General features: G+C 44.0%; 2 protein-coding genes across 2 annotated transcripts in view; both read left to right on the top strand.

Annotated features, from left to right (window-relative positions):
• LOC140270210 (ankyrin repeat and SOCS box protein 2-like) overlaps window positions 1-21,452 on the top strand; it is a 129,726-nt gene that overhangs the window by 65,353 nt on the left and 42,921 nt on the right. The window lies entirely within an intron of this gene.
• Window positions 416-21,450, top strand: btbd7 (BTB (POZ) domain containing 7). Its single transcript, XM_072365786.1, has 11 exons — window positions 416-758; window positions 6,090-6,317; window positions 8,730-9,869; window positions 15,232-15,440; window positions 15,949-16,024; window positions 16,442-16,602; window positions 16,721-16,864; window positions 17,155-17,344; window positions 17,537-17,715; window positions 17,810-18,214; window positions 18,348-21,450. The coding sequence occupies exons 2-11, from the start codon at window positions 6,236-6,238 to the stop codon at window positions 19,113-19,115; spliced, it is 3,354 nt and encodes a 1,117-aa protein (XP_072221887.1). The 5' UTR covers window positions 416-758; window positions 6,090-6,235; the 3' UTR covers window positions 19,116-21,450.

Genomic DNA, 21,452 nt, shown 5'->3' with positions numbered 1-21,452 from the left:
TCTCTAACCAAAAATAAAAAGGAAAGCTGAGAAGCGGCGCTTTGGTAGTGGCATCTAATGCCACCAATGAATCGCTAGAGGGAGCTCGCAAATGAATTATTGCACAACCTGCTCTGAGTAGTGACGGGCCTCCTAACCAGTAAGCGTTCAACTGGGAATTTGTCAAGGTAACAAAAGTACAGGAAAAGGTTTGCACTGCTTCAAAAGTTAAAGGAACATACAGAATCCAATTAGTTTTCAGTTTATTTGATATTGCATTGATTCAAAGCTAATTTTAGTCCAGATTCATTTTCTAAATAAGAATATCCAGTACGTGACTGAAGAGGACTTCGCTGTTCAGTGTATAACAGTTTTGGGGCTTTATTCTGAAAGTCTCTACCGGAAACTCATGTCACGTTTAAACTAGCTTGGAATTGGTATCTTCGGGATAGGCCATAATAACCACCGAACAAGGCGTTGTGCTACTATGGGGGAAATACCGAACCGAACCGAGAATAAAAGCGGTTTTGGTTTAGTTCTTGATCGAGATAGGGGCTGAAAATCCGCTGGAAAGTCGATGCAAGTGGAAATTACTGCATCTCGGGGGTTTAATGTGGACGTTGACGTCGAGCCGTGCGTAATGAGCAGAGTTGGAAAAAGAAGGTGTTGAGCTGCATTTTTTTTTCTCCCTCTGCCACAGACAAGTTGGATCGGAGTGCTGCCGAAACTACGAGGCGATAGGAAGAAAAAATAATGCCGACGAAGCTCTTCACTTTCCGGTAAGTATCTTTGAATGCTCGCTTTTCAACAGTTGCTTCGCATCTTGCTTGAAGTAAATTGCCGTTTTCCGAGATGTAAAGTCAAAGCGACACAGAGATAGCTTACCCTAGCCTCTGAGGATATGCCACTAATTACAGGGCTGTGGTTATTATGACTGTTCTGACTGGGCTGTCTCAAAATGTTTAGTCTTTACTTCCCATTTTTATCAGCCGATAGCGATTATCCACTTAATTTTTTGGCTCTTAGAAGCACTTTGAACCCCGGCTTCCGTTAAGCTGCGATAGCCCACCAGTAGCCCACAGAGCAACAATAGCTCCCTGATAACGGTAGGCTAACAAAGCCTTTGCAAATTATCGATTTATTCATACATGGCTCTCGGAAAAGGGACACTTCTATCTATGTGGCGTGGTAAGATCGGTGGAAAAGTTGAGGATGAATGTGGATTTTCACTTTGCAGAGCGACCTACATGTTGCTGATGATTGCCTCTGTGTCAAAGAGTTGTTGACAGGCAGCAATATAGACAGTCACTGCAATCTGCATCTGTATTTAAGGGTTTACTGGAGTGCAGAAGACGTATCATCACTTACAGTAGTCTGGTCATGTCCAACGTATACTTGGTGTATACTAACTGCTGCAGATTGCATTGCATTGTGCAGGCAATCCTGTATTACTTAAACGTTTTTAATCCATCTAAATAAGCTTTTTTTTTTTTTTTTTGCAAAGCTATCCCAAGGGATTTTAATAACAGCGTATAAGATGTAAGTTAGTGTCACTAAATCTCTAAGTGATAAGGAGCCATATGCAGACTGTGATAATCCTACGGTAATCTCAGTGAAATTGTGGGCACACTCAGCAGTCTGTTAGCCCGAGTCCTCATAAAGGTGACCTGTGAGCGTTTGTCTCTTATCTTTTGCACAATGCGCAGAGGAGCGCATTGGTTTCTCATTTTTACCAGGTTAAGTATTTGTGTCAGTGCTCCAGGCATGTATAATGACATGTAATTATCAGAGCTGCGTGCTCAGAAGTCCTCGCCTGGCATGAAAGGCAGTGAACTTGCTAATACTTGCCACAGAGTAACGGTGTGAGCTGGACTTTGGCCTGGATGCTGTTTACACTGGCCAGTTGGATGGAGAACACAATGACAAGCTTTGATACCCCACTTAAGATAAGCACTCATTGTTTCCTGAGTGGCCGTCCATTCTCTGAAGATCAACTGCCAGGCTGTGTTTTCGTGTAGTCACTTGTCTGTGCGCACTTAACGTTTCAGTTTTGAAAAGGTGGTCCTGCTCACTGTTGGTTTGCACGGCGTGACATTCGTCCGTCCAGTTGTCGTCACCATTTTTCACCCGAAGGTCCTAAAAGAAGACAACGCAGTAACGCCGCAATGGAAAAATGTAGGTGTTTGGTTTGTGAGTCGTGGCCTCAGGAGCAAAATGTAGACAGCTGACAACGTAGTCAGTGAAATGTCAAACATGCAGCACCACTGTTTATATTGTTGGTTGACACAGGCTAATCCAGAGGCTGCTCACCATGAGTCATCATTGTGGAGACCTTTGTTTCCTCTCTGTTTCTGTCATTTCAGTGTGATGTCTGTTTTCTAGCCCGTTCCTTGTCCCTCAGTTTGCTGGCAGAGTCTATTAAGCCCAATAGCCTGAATAAATGCTGATATACCTGATATGGGAAAAAAAAGACTGCTGATATAAGCAGCGTGTCCTTGAATTTCTTCCCTATAGTTATCATCATTTTACAGGGAGTAATTCATTCTGATCTCCATCCACCTGCAGTCTATTTGATGTGTGCCGTTGACACGTCGATACCATGGAGGTCACTCTTTGTGAGAAAGCTCTGGTTTCTGCGCATTGCTGTATTTCATTTTATGACCCTTTCAGAGCACCTCTGATCGTATCAAATATCCCTATATCCCAGGAGTCATACCGTCTATAATTACTGTCTATTTTCAAACTGCTGGCTTTGCAAAGCACACAATGGCCAACTCTTCCCACAGGTCATGTAACAGGTTTTTGCGACAGCTAAACTGTTAATTCTTTCCTCCAAGGCCGTATCTTTCCTTTACTGTTGTGAGTCAGGAGAGTAAGCGGTTTGCCCTTTCTGTGATCAGAGGGGCTGGACTTTAAAACATGCCAGCATTGGACTAATAAAAACCCCTTCTGAAAACATTAATTTAAAGATGCGTATGTGAGAGCGTAAAAGAGAACTGATGTGTGCTTGCAGGCAGGAAAGTGTTGTGGGGAAGTATTTCAGTGTTTCTGCTGCTTGATGGTGCAGCTGGCTCAGTGATTTCTCTTCTTCAGGAGATTAGTGTGCATGCCACTGAGCCTAATAAAGATGTCTGTGAAAATGTGGCCATAACTTCGCTCATTGAGTTCACGGGCAATACAGAAAATACATTTTCCACCTTGCCCAAATGACTCTTTATCTAATGTTTTTATATTGGAGTCTCATCCATACTTGAAATATGTCTCGTGTGGTTTCAGTGGATGAGATTTGGTTTATGGCGAATAATAGTAAAAAAAGTTCCACTGAAATGATGGAAACATACTGCTCACACTGCGGGTTACACACAGGAAAGGAGACCTACATAGCGACGTCTTCCATTTTCTCTACCCATGATGAGGAAATCGACATAAAAGATTGATCAAGTGCCCTGTAAGTCATTTGAATAATACATTGGTCTCATCCAGGTGCCAAACATTTTTGTATGGCGATGGCCAGCGGAAGGCTACATCTATGTTTTGTAAGCCCTTGAAAATGGCTTTTTTTTTAGGATATATCAGTCAATAGCGATGACTTGGGCAAGGTGAGTGGTTTGAAATGGTGCATAGATGTGTGTGTGTGCTGTGTGTGTGCAGGGAGATAGGTGGGGGCAGGGAGTGTCTCCTGTCACCTCTCATTAGGGACGCATAGTCCAGCTCAGCCGGCGTCTGCCTTCCCCCGTCTGTGGCGCTGCCCTCTTCTGCTCCCAGCACAAGCACAACAGAGCAGCTCACTGTTTGCGTCTAAACTGCAGAAAAGGGCCTTAATGTTTGCCTTTGCAGAGATTATGGCAGAGGTGCTTCTTATTGAAAAGTGTGACTCAGGTCTCAGGGAAATAGCTGTCCTAAATTATGCCTTCAGAATTCTGCACTGCAGTTAAAGTTAAATTTGGTTCCCTCGTTTTGAATGAGTTAAAGCTGCCTCGCTGGGAAGTCACTGTATTATTCAACCGACGTGTCGATAACTCTGTTTTATTCTCTTTCCGCTGACTCCTTTGAAGACCTTCACAGCCAAAGTCTGCCTTTTGTAAACAATGCAGGATTTATCTCGAGGGCTTCTTCCTCTCTCCTGCATATTCAAATTCAATTTCTAATTTTGTCCAAATGAATTCCCTGTGAAGACAGCACTTACTTATAGCAGTCTAATGAGATAAAGATTAACCAACATTTTTATTAGCGCTCTCGTGTGTGACTGCTTGGCGACTGTTTGCGCGCGTGGACAAAGCTGTTGTGGCTTGAACCCTCGGGAGACGGTAGAGTGCTGCTCCACAGGGGCAGACACAGTGATTCATTAGTGTGGAAGGTGGGAAAAACTCGCAGGCTGAGATGAAACAGATCTCAGTCCTCAGTCTCATCTCACAGAGGAAAGACAGAGTGACAATAAATGCACACTATTTTTATTTTTTTATTTTTTAGTTTAGTCATTTAATTCCGTTCTCAGGTGCTGTAATTGTGATTAGAAAGGCCATATTCATTCAAAGCTACGTCTTCAGTGCCATGGAGACTTGAGAAAATGCCCCTCTGCTTTGGAAAATGGTGCACGTTTGTGATCTTGGGGCCCGCTCGCTTGTGTAAATGAGGCCAGTTATACTTAGTTTGCGATTATTAGCTTGATTAGTTGACGGTATGTTTAGTTAATGAGGGGCCCTGTTTTCTTTGAAATCAATGGAACGGTGACGGTACAAAGCGAGAGCAGGAAAACTACTCTTGAGATTCTTGGCCGTTGCTGCGGCTGGCAGGAATAGGCTATTGTAATAAGTGCATGGAGCTTTTTGAAGCTGCTCACTTCTCCCTGCGCCTTAAACGCAGCCTTTGACTTTTGATAACTTTTCTGGTCGCTCAGCTGCCTAAATGAACACCTTCTAATCGGACATCTTGTCCTGTAGAATTAGAGTCGCGTTCAGTGATAAGTGATTTACATGAGCCTCTGTCGAGGCTGACGCCGTTTGTCACAATATTGAGGCCGTACACCGGGTCGTTATCAGTAACCACATTATCTTTATCCGCTTCAGCTGTGTTTGAAATCGTCCACCGTGAAACCGGTCGAAACACCGTTACTGTTGTGGGTTACATCGGGCACTTAAAACAAATTAAAAAAAGTTTTATTGCGTCCGTTCAGTTGTGGTGCTTTTAATCAAAGGGAAAAAGAACAATATAAAATTTCAGTCCTTTTACGAGACACTCCTGATCGCTGCTGGAAGCCCCACAATGCAAATCCCCAATACAACCATGAATTTTAAGGAAAGAAGAAAATGCCTTTTTATTGTCACATAAACCTTAACTTTCCACATACATTTCCCTCTCAAGACAGTGCGGCCATGATGCCTGAGTCTGCCTGCTCTGACATTAACTGAATGAAGACATAATGGAAGCTCTTGCATGAATTTAGGATATTGCATCAATATTAATGACTACGTTTTACACAGAGCTGCTCATCTCTAAATGATGAGATTGATTTGTTTAATTGCTTCCCCCCCCACAAAAAAAGTAAGATAACTATTTCCTGCTACAATATTGATTCAATTGAAGATGTGTAAATCCTTCATTGGCCTGCAAATGCTTAAGCCTCTAGGATGGATGAGATTAGTAAAAGAGGACTGGTATGTGCCGGGGCGTAGCTCCTTGTGAAAACCACACTACATCTGCATTAGATTTGTAGCTGACTGCCAATCAATTTCCTGAGGGCAGGAAGAAGAAGTCTCTGTTGACTGAGGTCACTGTTGAAGATTATAGATAAAATCCTGAACACACAGTCTTCTGAGTACTTCAGGCCTGTGAAACAGCTAAGACAACGATGATTCATCACTGCACTGAAATCAACGTGGCTGAATGGATGTGATGGATAGTAATAGAAGTTCCTCTGTTTAACCTCCTTAACAGTGACACCTCTGGGCGGTCATTGTCTTTTTCAGAGTCCACACGGTCCAAGCTCATCTTGTTGTAACGCCTGTGGGATGTTAGTCAGCAAGATTTAAAGTGCAATCACTCCTTGGCTAAAATGTCTTTGTTTTTTTTTGTGTGTGTGTGTGTGTTCTCTTTCATTTCTCTCCCTCCAGCCATGGCAGACTGGGCCTGGGGCTCTGAGGATGCTTCAGAGGATCCGTGCCTGACCCACAACTGAGGACTGAAAGGAATACGTAGTCTGAGCAGAATGACTCAGCAAGAGGGGGGACCCCCAAAAAGCAAGTGAAGAGACGTGAGGATGGGTGCCAATGGATCCAGCTATCCGCACTCATGCTCCCCACGCATCGGGGGAAATGCACAGACTCAGCAGACTTTTATAGGTAAGTTGATTAGGAGCTTGTTTCTCAGACAGGTTTCTAGTCGAGGGCTGTGCTTTATCCATGCTTTGGAAACTGCAAGTGAGATGAGATCCAGCTGCACAATGAACATAGAGTCAGTTTCTGTGAGCTTATAGTGAAGTGTATCTGTGTTCGAAGAACTATCAGTTTTAAAAAAAAAAAAAAAAACATGATTTTCTCACTCTGTGTCAAAACTGTTGCCATGACCCTAATTCGATAGCCACTTCTGCAACAAATGCATCCTAATGGGGTCTAGCATGGGCGAACTGACACTTTAGATTAGATTAACCTGCTTCCATGGCAACTAATGGTGCAAGAGGTGGGTATTTCTGTGCATGAGAGCTCTTGAACTGGGACATTGACTCATACAATTGACACAAATGCAATAAAAAGCAGTGCCATGTACTTTTCACTGCCATATGGACTTGATGTAGTACCATGAGAGGCAGCTGAATAAAAAAGAAAAGACTTGTTTTCAAACATGTGTTTAGCCAGAACTACACTGAGTATTTATAGTCAGTGTTGATGTACCTTGTTTTTAGGATTTTTTTTTTATCTTTGTGACCTTTTATATGCTGATTGCTTGATACTTTTTTTTTTGTTGCATGGCAGCCTCGGTCCCAACCTCTAATGTGAAAGTTGCTTTTTCTGACGCTTTTTATTTTTAGAGCTGTTCTTGTCCTTGTCAGAGAACATAGGATAAACACAGAATGAATGTCTTCCTGTCAAATTCCGCCCTCATCTACTGAGAACCTGTTTGTCAAACAGTATAGACACTTTTCATTTGTGTGAGTGTTTGGTGGTTTATGTTTAGTAAGTGTTTTTGAAGAAAGGGGAAGAGTCGACTTCATGGGCCTTTCCATCTTCTCCTGAAGTCCTCAGCGCCTGGGTTATAGAAATGCTGCAGAGCTTAATTTAAATAAGTCTTTCCTTAACAAAAAATGTTGGGTTTCTCTTTCGAAATGACTTGACTCTTTGGTTTTTCTGGTCTTGTACTTCAAAATGAAAGTATTGTTTCAGAAGCCAAATTCTCTCAATAGCTACCGGGACCTCTTTGGTTTCCTCTACGCTCTGGGGCTGCTTGGTTGAGTTGGCCCGGACTACAGATGAATCACAGTGTTGAATGGTTATTATTTAGGTCTCACTGATGGATGTTGAGCGTAAGATCGGGCAGAGAGGATCTCCTTGGTAGAGCTTCCTCTGACGTACAAGTCCTGTATCTCAAGCCAAAGATAACTGCCATGTAGTGTAATTGATTGGAGCCTAAATACACGGAATGACAGAAGTTCATGGAGGAGTACAAAGTAGGACACACTTCTAATTGGTTCTAAGCCCATTATGAACATGCTTTGGTCTAAAACAAAAGCAAACCGGTATTGTTTCTATTTTTGGGGGGATTTTTTAACAAGATCCACGTGCTTCGGTAGCTATGAGAGCGTGCGCTTTGCCTGACAGAGCTGGGCACATCACAGGGCTGCCAGAAACAGGCTGTGTTTCCAGTAGTCTGCCCTACGCCTGTAAACTCGTGTTTATTTTGGGGAAACTCGTCATTCATATACTTGTTACTTCCTTTTTTAAGTAGAAAGATTGCACCATGTAACATTTAATTTGATTCTATGAAAGTGTGGTCATTTCAAAAGTTTAGGCACGTTTACTTTTACAATTGATCAAATTTTATGGCTTTTTAGCTCTTTGTTCGCACAGTTTGATATGAACTTCTCATACACAACAGCCAGCAAACATGGGCTCCTCCTAAGCAACTTACTATATGAAGATTAAGTTGTTACAAACAAAGCAGCGGAAGCGTATAAAAAGGCATCCATTTCCATTCCAGTTTCACTTTACAGAGTATTAAAACGTGGCAGTTTAGGGAAACCACAATGCCAAAAAAAAAAGAAATCTCTGCTAAGGCGTGACACATAAACGCCTCTCATGAACACAAAGGAGCTACAGGATGGTTTAATTGACCAGTTGATCAATGCTGCAGCATGAACAAGAACAAGTGGCCCTCACAGTTAACATCACTGAAGATCTGTTGGTGTGTGTTGAATATGCTGGATGTGCAAGAACCTGAGTCTGAAAACTGTCTCATCAATAATTAATTCTGTTAGCTGACCGCAAAAGTTGTTTAAAAGATGGGAGATATGAGAAAGGGAGGTTACTTTGTGGGGTGTCCACATTTATAGATGTGCCAAAATGTAGATTTTTGAGCTAGAGAAAAAAAGAACAGTGCATTTATATTTAAGTCTAAAGGCAACTCCTGCAAAAAGGCAATTGTTCTTTTTGGCCAGGCTTTTGTATGCATTTACATCTCGGTAAAATTATAATTGTAGATCATGCAGATGTGGTCTGTAGCTGTTTAGATTTGATGTTTCTGTCATGTGTTTTTCCAAGGGACCTCATCCTACTCTCAGCAGGGCTATGGCTGGGAGTCCAAGCTGTATAGCCTGGAGCACGGCCACGAGCGACCCGCAGACAGGAAGAAGAAGAGCCTTGGTTTGGCAACTCTGAAACGGAGGTTCATTAAAAGGAGGAAGTCTAGTCGCTCGGCAGATCATGCGCGTCAGATGCGGGAGCTTTTATCAGGGTGGGACGTTCGTGACACAAACGCTCTGGTGGAGGAGTACGAGGGAACAGCAGCCCTCAAGGAGCTGAGCTTCCAGGCCAGCCTGGCCCGTGCTGAGGCCCCCAGCTTGCAGCGGAATCTCGCTGCGCTCTACCAGCACAAGTACTGCACTGATGTAGACCTCATCTTCCAAGGTACTTGTTTCCCAGCTCACAGGGCCATCCTCGCTGCCCGTTGCCCCTTTTTCAAAACATTGCTGTCCTCATCACCTGGTTATGGGGCAGAGGTTCTCATGGACATTGAGACAGCGGGCATCGATGTGCCCATGTTCTCTGCCCTGCTTCATTACTTATACACTGGGGAGTTTGGGGTGGGTGGAGCAGAGGATACCAGGCTGCAAAATGTAGACGTACTGGTCCAGTTAAGTGAGGAGTTTGGCACACCCAACTCTCTGGAGGCAGATATGAAAGGCTTGTTTGACTACATGTGCTACTATGACGCCCTCCTCAGCTTCTCTGCAGACTCTGAGATGATAGAGAGCTGTAACGAGAGAGGGGCTTTGGCTGCAGCACGAACAGGGGGCTCAGGCAGCGCGGGCCCGGGGACCCCGGACGAGGACCTCAGGGCACACAAAGCTATCCTTTCCGCACGCTCCCCTTTCTTTAGGAACCTTTTGCAGAGACGTATTCGCACCGGAGAGGAAATGACAGAGCGCACATTGCAGACCCCCACCCGAATAGTGTTGGACGAGTCCATCATCCCACGAAAATACGTGCAGGTCATTCTTCACTGCATGTACACGGATGTGGTTGAGCTCGGACTGGTGCTGCGTGGCAGCCCTTCAGCAGGCAGCCTTGGTGAGGTGCAGGCCCTTGTTTCAGGGGGCCGCGGCGCCAGCACACGCACCGAGGAGGCCATGGAGCTGTACCATATTGCTCTATTCTTGGAGTTCAACATGCTGGCTCAAGGTAAGTCATAATCTCACTCAAATTGATACTCAAAGACTTTAATTAAGATCACTTTACACATGGTATGTAAGTCCAATTGTCTACACTGTAGTACTATTGCCTTGTTTGCACTCTTCTATCATGCTCATTAATTTAAGTTGCATTTGATTCAAAGTCTAATTAACTGGACTGTTGCTTTGTGATATTCAGTTTTTTTTTTCTTCTAATTGCGATATGAGGAAATACAGTATAATCAGCGATTTGAGAGTAGTGTGCTACACACTTTTTTTAGTGTGGTTTCATTCCTTAATAATTACTTCCTTCCTGTTCACTGACTACACAAATCTCAGTGCTGCCAAGGTCTCCACCACAAATTGCTTAGAACCCTCAACACTGCCTGTGATAATGTTGTTAAACAGCCTTGATCATGAATTTCAAAGCCAATTTGCTTGTCCAGTTTGTCATAATTATAGTGTCTGTTTCTATGGTCTCCATACTGTGAGGTAGATTTCTTTAGTTTTTTTCAGAGTTTAATGCCTTGCAGGACTCAAGGTCACTATAATCTCTTCCTTTGTGCATTCATATAATTGTTCAGTGCCTTGATATTTTTCCTTCAGTACGGCTGTGCAGATCAGAGTTAAACCGTGCTGCTGACTGTGTTGATCATTAGTACTGTGGCTGGCAGGAACATATTGATACAGGCTGGAGGGTTTGTCTGTGTCTCTGGGTGCAGGCAGCTTGCTGTCTGGTGCATACAGCCCATCTGAGCCTCTGTAAACGCTTTATTGCTGCTCCATCTTTACTCAGATTACATTGTCTTTTTGACTTTTGCCTCTGTTTCCGAGGGACTCCTTTTAACATGCTAAATTTTAAAGCCATTTGTGACTTGAACAAGCTGTTTTGTCACCAGCACCTCTTCCAAAGTGACTTGTCTTTGCACTGCACAGTTTCAAGCACACACTAAAAGCATTTAATCCAAGTAAAAGTGTCTTAAACATTAAACAGTTTGTTTTAACTGCGCACCGTAGTTCTGAACACGGATGGCTTATCAGAACTGAGACACAATGGGTGTCTACACAATGTTTCAAAGTGTATTTTGTTAGATGGGAATTTGATGATGTTCCTTTACCATAGATGACATGCACTTAACATTTTGAACTGACTCCAAACGCCACACTGTGGTTGTTTCTGTGGCTTACAAAAGTAGAAGTAAGAATGTGTAGATTTATCATCTATCATCAGACGTATAATCCTTTGCATTAACTATTATTTGTGCAAATTAATTTTTGGAATATTAGAACAGAATATCTCTTTTTGTGGACATGGAAGCTTGTTTTAAAAAAATAAAATAAAATTTTTAAAAGCACAGGATCCATCGCAGAAACTGCCAGTTTAACTGTATTGACTGAAGGGTTGAAAATTAATCAGCTGTATGGGACCATTGCTGTGGTCTGAACAGCACTGAGCATGAACAGCATACACACAGCTGATTAGACACCACCTCTCACACTCAGGCCTTGGGTTTCGCTCTCAGGGTCATTCTGGCAGCTTAAACCAGCAAACAGGCAAATGGTGTCATTCCCGCACACCATCGCCTCCTCTTCCCTCCCACCCCACTCACCACAAGCTCCTACTCCAGGATATTTTTATCCTCTCCGCTTCATCTCCCTCTGTTGTGCTGAGATCATATCAGTTCCCATGAAACCTCAGTGTGGAATGCAATTGAGATAGTTGAGGTTGACCTGGTGTCATTTTATTAGCCTCTTTGCCCATTCTGTAATTCCCCTTCTTTTTCACATTCCCCTTGTTTGCTCCTGTCTGATTTTTTTTTTAAATCTTGTAAACTCCAAACATGATGCCATTTTGCCTTTTTTCGTGGGTTAATTGTGAAACTAAAAGTTTCTCTGAGTCCATCCCTGCTGCTTCAGACCTAAGTAACTACTAGGTCTCCTTTGGGAAGAGCAGAGAGGCTTATGTCAGGGGTTTCTTATGGAGAAAGCCCTCTAATCTGTCACGCAGTCTTCCCCCTTATGTGCTTCTTTACTACTTCTCTCTGAATATATGAAGTTCTGGCTGTGGGGCTTTTGGTTAGAGCTTATTAATTCTCAAGACATGCATCCCTTTATGACTACATCTCACTCCAAATGATGGCCAGAATTAAAAGCCTTATTAATTTTTTAAGTGCGCTGCAGAGCTGCTGTGGTTTCTGTGTAATACCTTCTCTCCCTCCGTTCTCTCCCTCCGTTCTGACTGCCTGACCATGCTTTCAGTTCCCTGTCTTATTATTTAACTGTGTTGACTGAAGTCCCAGTTTTTGGGTAATCATCTAAAAATGATTTACATACACGAGCTTGTTTACATACCATTGAGTGGAGCAAACGTTTTAAAGGTGCAGTTTGTAGGGGAATTTGTAGTTTGTAGGATTCAACCACAGTTATCAACAGTTGGAAATAGCAGTAACCATGACGATGCTTAAAAACCACCTTTGTGCTATGTAGCTGAGATAAACAAGTGAGATACTTTTGGGATGGACCGTATTTTAACCGTAATACCGCCACCCCCCCTTCCAACAAAGAAACTGCGTTCAGCAGCCAAAATGAGGGTAGATACTGGTGTTTCTTCTCTTCACTGGTGACAGCTTTTGGGCAGTAAATGACTGAAATCTGATGCAGAATCTTTCTTCTGGACTGGTTAAAGCTTGGGATATTGTTGTTGTAATTTTTCTCTGCAGTGCTGGGTTATTTTGTGTAAACTCACTGGGGGTGCTGAGCCTCCTCAGTGTGGTCTACAAGTTAAACGGTGGCGAGTCAACAAGGATGAACCCATGAGTAAAACCCCAAGTGGACTTTTAAAATGCGTATAAATGTGTTAGTCCGACCAAAATTGGATGAAATCAGTTTTTTATAGCCAGACTATCACACCCAAATAATCAAATTCTTCCTGCATGTTGATTGTTGATGCTCAGCTCGACTCAAATGGGAGAAAGCCCCCTGTACATGCTCCAAAGTTTGCATAGTTTTTGTAAAAACACTAAAGCGCACGTTTATCTTAATGCAACAGAATTCCTGATAAAGCTGCCCTTATTCCAACATTTGTCTGCTGCATTTGTCAAATGGCTGAAAGCATCAGAAACTGTGACTGATAAGAAGTCCATTATGACTACGGGCCAGTTTGTGGTGGCTTAAAGCATTTTCAGACTAACTGCAGCCCATCTGACAGAATCGACATTTAATTTGCATAAAGGCAACGTCTGTGCAGTGAATTCGGTCACACTTAGACGTACGATGAGCTCCCTCACAGAGAGTTGGAAGCTGCAGGATGTCTTGCACATTTTCTCACACAGTCCACAGCGTTGGAAAAAACCAAGCTAATCGTGTAATGTGAGCAGCACACGTGTAAAGTTGGCCATGTTATTGTATCCGGCTTGCAGAGTATGGCTATTTTTTTGCCATTATGATTTTTTTATTTTTTTTCAGTTAAGATTAAAAGAGCCAGCAGTGAATCAACAGGCAACAGAGCCAATGGAAGTGTTTTGTTTGTTGTCATCTCACTGGGGGGGTTAGACTTATAAATAAATTCATCTTGAAAAAGAATGCAAATATATACCCTGTCTGGTGAAACTCTACCCCCCTTGTGATCATTTTTGAAGACCAAAGTTAAAAAGAATCCACCTTTAACTGGCTTAGGGCCTCAGTTGTAATCACAGAGCTCCAAACAAATGCAGCAAGACACAAAGCGTATGTTCCCCAAAGTTGGTGTAGAGCTGATTCTTGCTGCTCCTGCTGTTGTGTTGATATTCCTGTCAGTCTGCTAAGCTCCAGTGAATGTGGTATGCCACCCGTGGAGAGAAAAGGAGGAGGTATAGTATTAGATATAATGCTGATTCTTATCTCCACCTCATAATAGAAGTGCTGTGTTTTAAAAGACTGGCTGTCGCTGTGAATTCTAACGGGCTAACACACAGCAGAGCTGCTTGCTTTCCTGTGCCACTGGTCCCGGGTGGGGAATTGCTTCCCTCTGTGGGGGTAGCATTGCGTCTGCTTTCATAAAAGGGCAGAGATGCAAAGGTAAAAGACTTGAATGGGGTGAAACACTTTCCAGAAGATGGACAGCACAGGGACCTGTGATGGACAAGGAGAGACAGATGTTGGGAATCCATTCCCTCTTCCGGTCGGTTAACGCCAGATAGAAAAGGCCAAGCGCAATGAAATGCATTTCAGCTTCATCCGTCTTCTTAACGATGCAAGATTATTACCCGTCAGACTCTGAGGGCAGCGGCTATGTGTTTCTCTAGCTTATTATTACAAATAAAGATGGCCAAAAAAGGACAGTGCATCTTAACTGTGCATCTATGCGATCCATATGCTTGTGCATTGTCTCTTATGTGTGGATGTTCTGATCTTAAAAATGTGTACATATTGCTTGGATGGACTTGAAGCTTTTGATTCAAAAGCATCACTTGGGGCATCCCTCTGAAGTCTGGTGTCCAATTTCCCAGAGCGTGCGTTCAAAGTGGTTGTTAAGAGCCGGAAGGGCTGCTCAGATTTTCTGTATTTAGATAAGATTCTCCCACAGGAGCAATGCTCCTGGCCCAACTATGAGCTGACGGACACGGCGACCTGGAATGGAGCGAGCTTCAATGGAGCATATTTCAGTTCAGAGAAGCTCTGGTTGGACCCTGGATCTCAATAGATTTGGATTTTTGTATTAAACATTAACTATCAGGGAGTGGCTTTTACTAAGAGCTACTGCAGCTCTGGCTTGTTGGGGTTTGGCTTTAATGTGCCTTACCAAACAAATCGTATGCTAATCTGAATGGACATTGAGGAGTTTAATTCTACCGAAATGGAACCCTCTCAGATTTAGTGGGACTCTGAGTGCCAATGTTGGCTGAATTTGCAAAGCGGACTTCTTTTTTGAATGGTAAGAGCAGCAGGTACATAATTCCCTAAGCCTTCTGTGGCTTTTTAATGCATTTTTGATTTATGCACACAAGTGTGTACACATTCACAAAGTGTGTGTGCTGGTGTACTGGCAGCCCATTTCCTCAGGCTGCCGTGTTTATTTAACACGGTGAAGGGAAGGCAGCTTGAGACTGAAACACATCAAGGTATCAAAGGCATTTCTGTGGGTTGGTGTGTTGCGGGGTAAAGCCATTGCCTGCTGTTCTGGTATGTGCTCTGATTTAGGAAGCACAGCGTGGAGGATGTGGGGACTACGAGGAGTCTCTCTGGGTCAATGAAAAAGAGTCACAGCTACTGATGGTGTGGCTACGGCAACTTTATCAGTTCAGCTTAATGGTTGTCATTTGGCTTTTATTTTAACCTCTGTTCAATTTGACATCTGTGGTCTTATTGTTTGTCTTTCTCTTTGACTCTCCCAGGCTGTGAAGACATCGTTGTGGAAAGCTTGTCTCTAGACTCCCTCGTCCCCATTCTCAAGTGGAGCTCCCAGCCGTATGGCTCGAAGTGGGTCCACAGGCAGGCCATGCACTTCCTCTGCGAGGAGTTCAGTCAGGTTGTCACCTCTGACGTTCTCTATGAGCTGAGCAAAGAACACCTTCTCAGCGCAATTCAGTCCGACTACCTACAGGTAAGATTTCACCAGCTGTCAGTTTGTTACGGTCCTCTGTGAAGCTTCGCAGCACAGAACGTTTAATTAATAGGTGCCTGCCTTGTTCACAGTGATACTTAAAAAAATTACATGAATACAGTCTTTGTCCCATTCATACACAATACTAAAAATGGACTGCTGTGTACATTGAGTTTCCAGGACTGACAGGCACTTTTCCCTCGAGGGAAGTGCCTTCAAGCCCAGAACTTAATCAAAGCTGAGTTTTCATCTGCACTGCCAGCCGACTCAGTCAGCAGACCAGATGGTTGAGTTGAAGTGTTGTAATCAAACTACATAAACAAACGGACCGGAGCTTTGCTTGGACACAGCCTGAACAAGGCACTGAATGTCCATTTTAACCTCATCCTCATTCAACAGCTTCCAAGGTCTGTTCCCCAAAATATCTACCCTTGTCCTATTAATATTTTTGTGTCTGTCTTTCTCCCTGTCCTCTATCTTTCTCTCCGTGCCTTGGTTTCATTTACAGGCGAGTGAGCAGGACATACTCAAGTATGTTGTTAAGTGGGGTGAGCAGCAGCTTATTAAGAGGATGGCAGACAGGGGTAAGATAATACACACTATAATTACCCTCTCAGCAGCCCCCCTAATTGCTCCGAGGAAATTGCCTACTTACCCGAGCCCCCAAAATACACTTAAAAGGACAAAAAATTAACTAACTTAACCTTTGAAATGACATCAACGATAAAGTGGCTCATTAGTCATATCATCGTCTGCACTAGCCTCATGATAAATAAGGTCTTTGGTCAAATGTATTAGTCATCATTTTGGAACATGCTGCATGCGTTGCCAGATTTATCTACAACTTGTTAAATTCATCTTGTCAGACAATGTGAAAAAATAGCCTGCAGGTTTAAGGCTTAATAGCTTTAAATGTGTCATCATAGTTGCATAAATAGTCATGGTCATATGCATTATATTAAAACGTCGCCATTGGTGGTTCCCTGTCATTGCTAATCCAGAGCCCAACTTGTTGAGCGGCACAGCTCACAGCGTTAACAAGAGGGGAGTGAAAAGGAGGGACCTGGATGTGGAGGAGCTGAAGGAGATCCTGTCTCCCCTCCTGCCCTTTATCCGGACTGAGCACATCTTGCCTCCCAACAGTGACGTCCTCGCTGACGCGGTCAGTGCTCCTTCTTCTGCCTCTTTATAGCTGCTGTGTTTGTATAAGTGTGTCAGAGTCACTGTGACCTTCATACGGGAGGCTCAACATTGACCCATGATGTTCATACTGTTTACAGCTTAAGAGGGGTTTGATAAGCACCCCTCCTTCAGACATGCTGCCCACAGCTGAGGGGGGGAAAGCCCATTCCTGGTTACGGCAGAAGAACGCGGGCATCTATGTTCGCCCTCGCCTCTTCTCTCCTTATGTGGAGGAAGCTAAGGTGAGGCTCACCAGAGAGACCGCAGACATGCTAAAACTATCCATGTCCATTTATTGCTATGCATATTAACAATGTGGTATTCAATAACAGCCTCCATCATCTTGACTGAAATTAGTATTATGTTCTTTTGCTTCTAGACCCTACCAGGGCCATGAATAATAATGATCATATCCTTAGACTTATAGGAGTCATTATTAAATTAACTGCCAGTCAAGCGGAACAAATTAGCAAAATGTACTCCATGTCCTTGAGTTTCACTCAGATTCTTTTTTCTTTTTCCACGTCCTCAGTCTGCGCTTGATGAAATGATGGTGGAGCAGACAGACCTGGTACGTTTGCGACTAGTTCGCATGTCCAACGTCCCAGATACACTCTACATGGTGAACAATGCTGTGCCTCAGTGCTGCCATATGATCAACCATCAGCAAATGGCAGTCAACTCAAGCACAGCACCTTCAGTTGTGGCTAATGAAATTCCAGGTAAAAAAAGTCTTCAACAGAGAGGTGTCTCGATAATATGAGAAAGCGTTAACAAAATAGACAAATAGCTCAAGAATCCTTAAATAATAATGTTTATTTGCTCCTTTGAGCTGCCATAATATTGAAATCAATGAGCGGCTTGGATGTTGCAGTAAAACAATGAAACCAGTGTGTATTCTTTGCCTTTTTCAGTGCCTCCGCTGTCTCTAGTGAAAGATATGATCCGGAGGCTGCATGAGCTGAGGCACACAGAGCAGGTCCAGAGAGCTTATGCCCTCAACTGTGGTGAGGGAGCCACAGTCAGCTATGAGCTGCAGCTGCGGGTGCTGAGGGAGTTTGGTCTGGCAGACGGAGCCACTGAGCTGCTTCAGGTAAAGAACATGGGACATGAACAGAGTGTGAAGACAAACGCAGAAGAAGAAAAGTTGGATGTAAACTTATAGCTCCTGTCTTTTTTTTCCTCAGAACCCGTATAAGTTCTTTCCAGATGAGCGGTTTGGAGACGAGAGTCCAATTCTGGCCCTGCGTCAGGTGGGTCGCTGTCGGGTAAACAGCAGTCCAGCCATGGACAGCATGTTCACAGAGCTGGAAGGGATAGCAGGATTCCACCCGCCCCTACCTCCTCCCCCTCCCCCGTACCACCCCCCTGCCACACCCAGTCACGCCCAGCTCAAGGGTGCCTGGCGCCCTCGTGTGCCCATGCCAACCCCCACTCGTTCCTTCTCCTACCCCTGTAACCGCACTCTGATCCAGCGCCATGCGGCCTCCAAGCATGGGGGCTCAGAGTACTCCTCTGTGCCCAGGCCCCAGCCCCCAGACTGCACCAACCCTCAGGCTATGGGCCGAACTTTGCTTTCAGACCAGCAAGCGGTGAGTTTGAGCGTGAGACTCCCCATAGTTCTCGTTTGTCTGCGTTGACTCTGATGTTCTTTATTCTCGTGCCTCGGGTAATGAATATCCTGACAGTCAGCCAGGTAATGTTACTGTATCTGTTTTCTTGCAGATGAACATGGAGCCTGTTATGAGGGAGTTCATGCCTGACATTGCACTTGGTGTCTCAGTCATGTCCCTGAGGGAGCAGCACATGGACAGGGACGGCCCTCACAGCCCCATGGGCCCTTCAAGCCATCACCTGCCCCATGGCCACTGCCCTTCTGCCCACCTCAGCCACAGTCATGGTCCCGGACATGGCCACTCCTGCAAGAGACATGCTCCTGAACCCAAACTGGAGGCTCAAGCTGAATTCCCTGACCTGTATGACTTCTCCTGTCGACCTGTAACCCCCACCTCCTCTCATCCCCTGCCCTCCTTTGCAGGACCAGACCTCTACAGCCACAGCTGCAATCCATCCAGCCCCTATCCTCCCCCTTATGTTTCTGACTCTCAGCCCCAGGGCCACATGCAGGGACGGACTGCCCCAGACCCGCTACGACTGGATGTCCTCAGTATAAAATCTCAAAGGCATGACCGAGTCCTTGCCAGCCCCTCAGGGGCCCAGCCTAGAATGGGACATATCCCAAAAGGGCGCTCAAATGAGACAGACCTGACTCATGGATTAGGCCATTTACGGTCGCCCAGTGGAAATATGGACAGCTACGAAGAGAGGCACATAGGACAGAGAGACGCCCAAGAGGAAATGGTTCTGGCTGGAGAAACATCAGGCCCAGGGCCCCTCCAGCAGCCTCACAGAAACAGTGTCAGTGAGGAGCTTGTCCGAGACCGCAGGTCACCCAGCAAACCGGACTACCCTTATAAGAAATCTGCACTTTAACCCCAGTTCAGGACCAGGGGGTTGAGTTTAGAAAAGGGAAAAAGTGATGAGTGGCTGTCCATCAAGATGGACGGCAAAGCACTAAATGTGTGCCTGCGTGTGTGTTAAAGAGGAGCAGGGAAAAGTGGTTGTGGATGGTTGCTATTTATAGAATCTGTCCTTTTGTCCTACCTCTATCACACTGTGCTATCCATCACACCGTTGGAGTATAGGCAGAGTTAGAGATGTTGGTCAGCTGTTGGTGCAAGGCTGCCTCGTCCTGCCGGTTTAGCGGATTAGTGGGAATTTTCTGGGATGGAATAATCTCTTGGCTCTGATTGTTAAGAAAGAGGGTGACCCTGTGCCGTGCGAATGCTGCATGAGGAGGTCACAACACTAACATGGCTCTGTTATGAACTGATGGTCGAACAAAGACCATCGGTTGGCCCTGTTGTCTCTTGCAGAGAATGGGAAGATCGACAGATTAGAATCTCAGTTTACGCAAGTGAACAATGGCGCACAGCCTGAGACAAAGTATTATGGTAAAATCATGAGTCATATGTAAATATGTCAGGCTGTATTCTTTTGCTCCCATGACTTACACTTTCCATTTCTTTCTTTGTGTCTGTAATGAAGCATTTGACCAGTTTTTCCCTCCTGACTCTGATTCTGCACTGCTGATGAGTAACGGGCTGAGACTTTGTCACACAATGCAGGAATCGGATCCGACAGGAAGTAGGTCATCAGAGCTCGTCATTCTCCAGTGTCCGAGCCTGATAATTGTGTCTGGTGTTAACTATGACAGCCGCTCTGTCTCGCTTAGAAGCAGAATCCTGGTGTTTTCAGCTGGGTGGGGCGGCAGGGGTCGCGAGGATCGTGCGCGACAATCTCAGTACTGTACACTCCCCTTGGTCTGTACATATCAGAGTCTTGGGTGAATAACCAGTCTTTGGCACAGAGCAAGTAGCCATTGTGTTAAAGTTCTGTTCTGTTTAGCATAAAGTACACGCATCTAAAGCCTTGACAAGTGCTTAGAATATTCCGTTTTAGCTACATTCATTCAGTTAAGTACAATATCATTGTCTCGCAAACCCGATTCACTAGACTGCATTTTTCCTGGGTGATAGAGGTGGATTTCACGAAACTCAAACGCTTAAACCACGAGTATACATTAGGCCTCCCTTTTTTTTTCCTCCCCTTTATGGGAGATTGTGGATATGCATAGGCAGTGATGTTACTGTTAAATATACTGTTAGAGACCCGCTGCAGCTCCACAACCTGCAACATAAGCCTGTTACAGCTCCCAGCTGGTACACAACTTCACATTACAAGTATCATTGCACTGTAGGAGCCATCTGTTTATCAGCTGAAGGGAAGAAGAACAAAGACTCTCAAACAAAAGGAAACCTATATTGAAGAAAAGTTGGCGATTGCTGGCTCAAATCTCCAATTGAATTTGTATATAATGAATTTAGTTCCACACGTTCTTATGAATTTTTAATGGTTTCTATCACATTTTAGTGGTTGTTGAAGGTCTGTGTTTTTACTGTAGTGGACAACACTGTGTACTTGTCTTTGTCATGAAATCTCACTAAGAATGTGTGGTTCCAAAAAAAAAAAAAGCAAACAAAAAAAAAAAGATTGTCTCAGAATCAGTTCTTTCTTAAATGTTATGCATTCAGAGCAGTTGTTCTGTATCGTAGGTGATGTGGATTACCATGTTGGTAGAGATGCCCCCCTTTTTTTTTTTTTCTTTAAATGTAACAGGAATATGTAGAGGATCTGAAGATATTAGCTTTCTGCTTTGCAGTGATGGGGTTGCCAAGCAGAAAAATCCTTTTTCCATCCAAGTTGCTTCATGGGGAAAAAATGCAAAACTCCAGATTCCTCCTCATGTTCATGTCGGGTAGCTTTTTTTTTTTTTTTTTTTCCAGGATGATGTTCCATTGAGTAAAAGTCCTTGTTTTGCTCTTTGCTGTAGTCAGTGCCTTCCCCTGCCTGCGGCTGGGCTTTTATTGGAGAAGTGACTTTGATGTCTATGCAAGCTCTTTTCTACCAGCTTACCAGCCTGCATCAAGTAGTTCTTTCAAATCTCATGTAGCTTGTTTTTTGTGTACAGTGTTATTTAGCACCTTTTTTTTTTTTTTTTTGAAACTGAACCATCTGAAATGTGTGATTGCTTGTGTTGAATTGTAACAGGTACATTGTACTTGTATCATAGGAACCACATTTGTAGACTGATATTAGGTTGCATTTAGTTTCACTGAATCTATTTTTCTACTGTCGCCTCAAAAGGTGCATAACAGTGGTCTACTTGGGCATCCTCGAAATAAACAGTTTGATATTATGGAAATCATT

The sequence above is a fragment of the Leuresthes tenuis genome, unplaced genomic scaffold (genome assembly GCF_036924035.1).
Source record: "Leuresthes tenuis unplaced genomic scaffold, fLeuTen1.0.hap1 SCAF_15, whole genome shotgun sequence".
In the NCBI taxonomy this organism is placed as follows: domain Eukaryota; kingdom Metazoa; phylum Chordata; class Actinopteri; order Atheriniformes; family Atherinopsidae; genus Leuresthes; species Leuresthes tenuis.
Note: the sequence above shows the minus strand (reverse complement) of the source record. Positions and strands in the feature narration are given on the sequence as shown.

Coding starts and splice junctions, on each gene's coding strand:
- btbd7 (XM_072365786.1), top strand. CDS start 6,236: ATGGGTGCCAATGGATCCAGCTATCCGCACTCATGCTCCCCACGCATC. Junction 15,441..15,948: donor TTCAGTCCGACTACCTACAG/GTAAGATTTCAC, acceptor TTTCATTTACAG/GCGAGTGAGCAGGACATACT. Junction 17,345..17,536: donor TGTGGCTAATGAAATTCCAG/GTAAAAAAAGTC, acceptor TGCCTTTTTCAG/TGCCTCCGCTGTCTCTAGTG.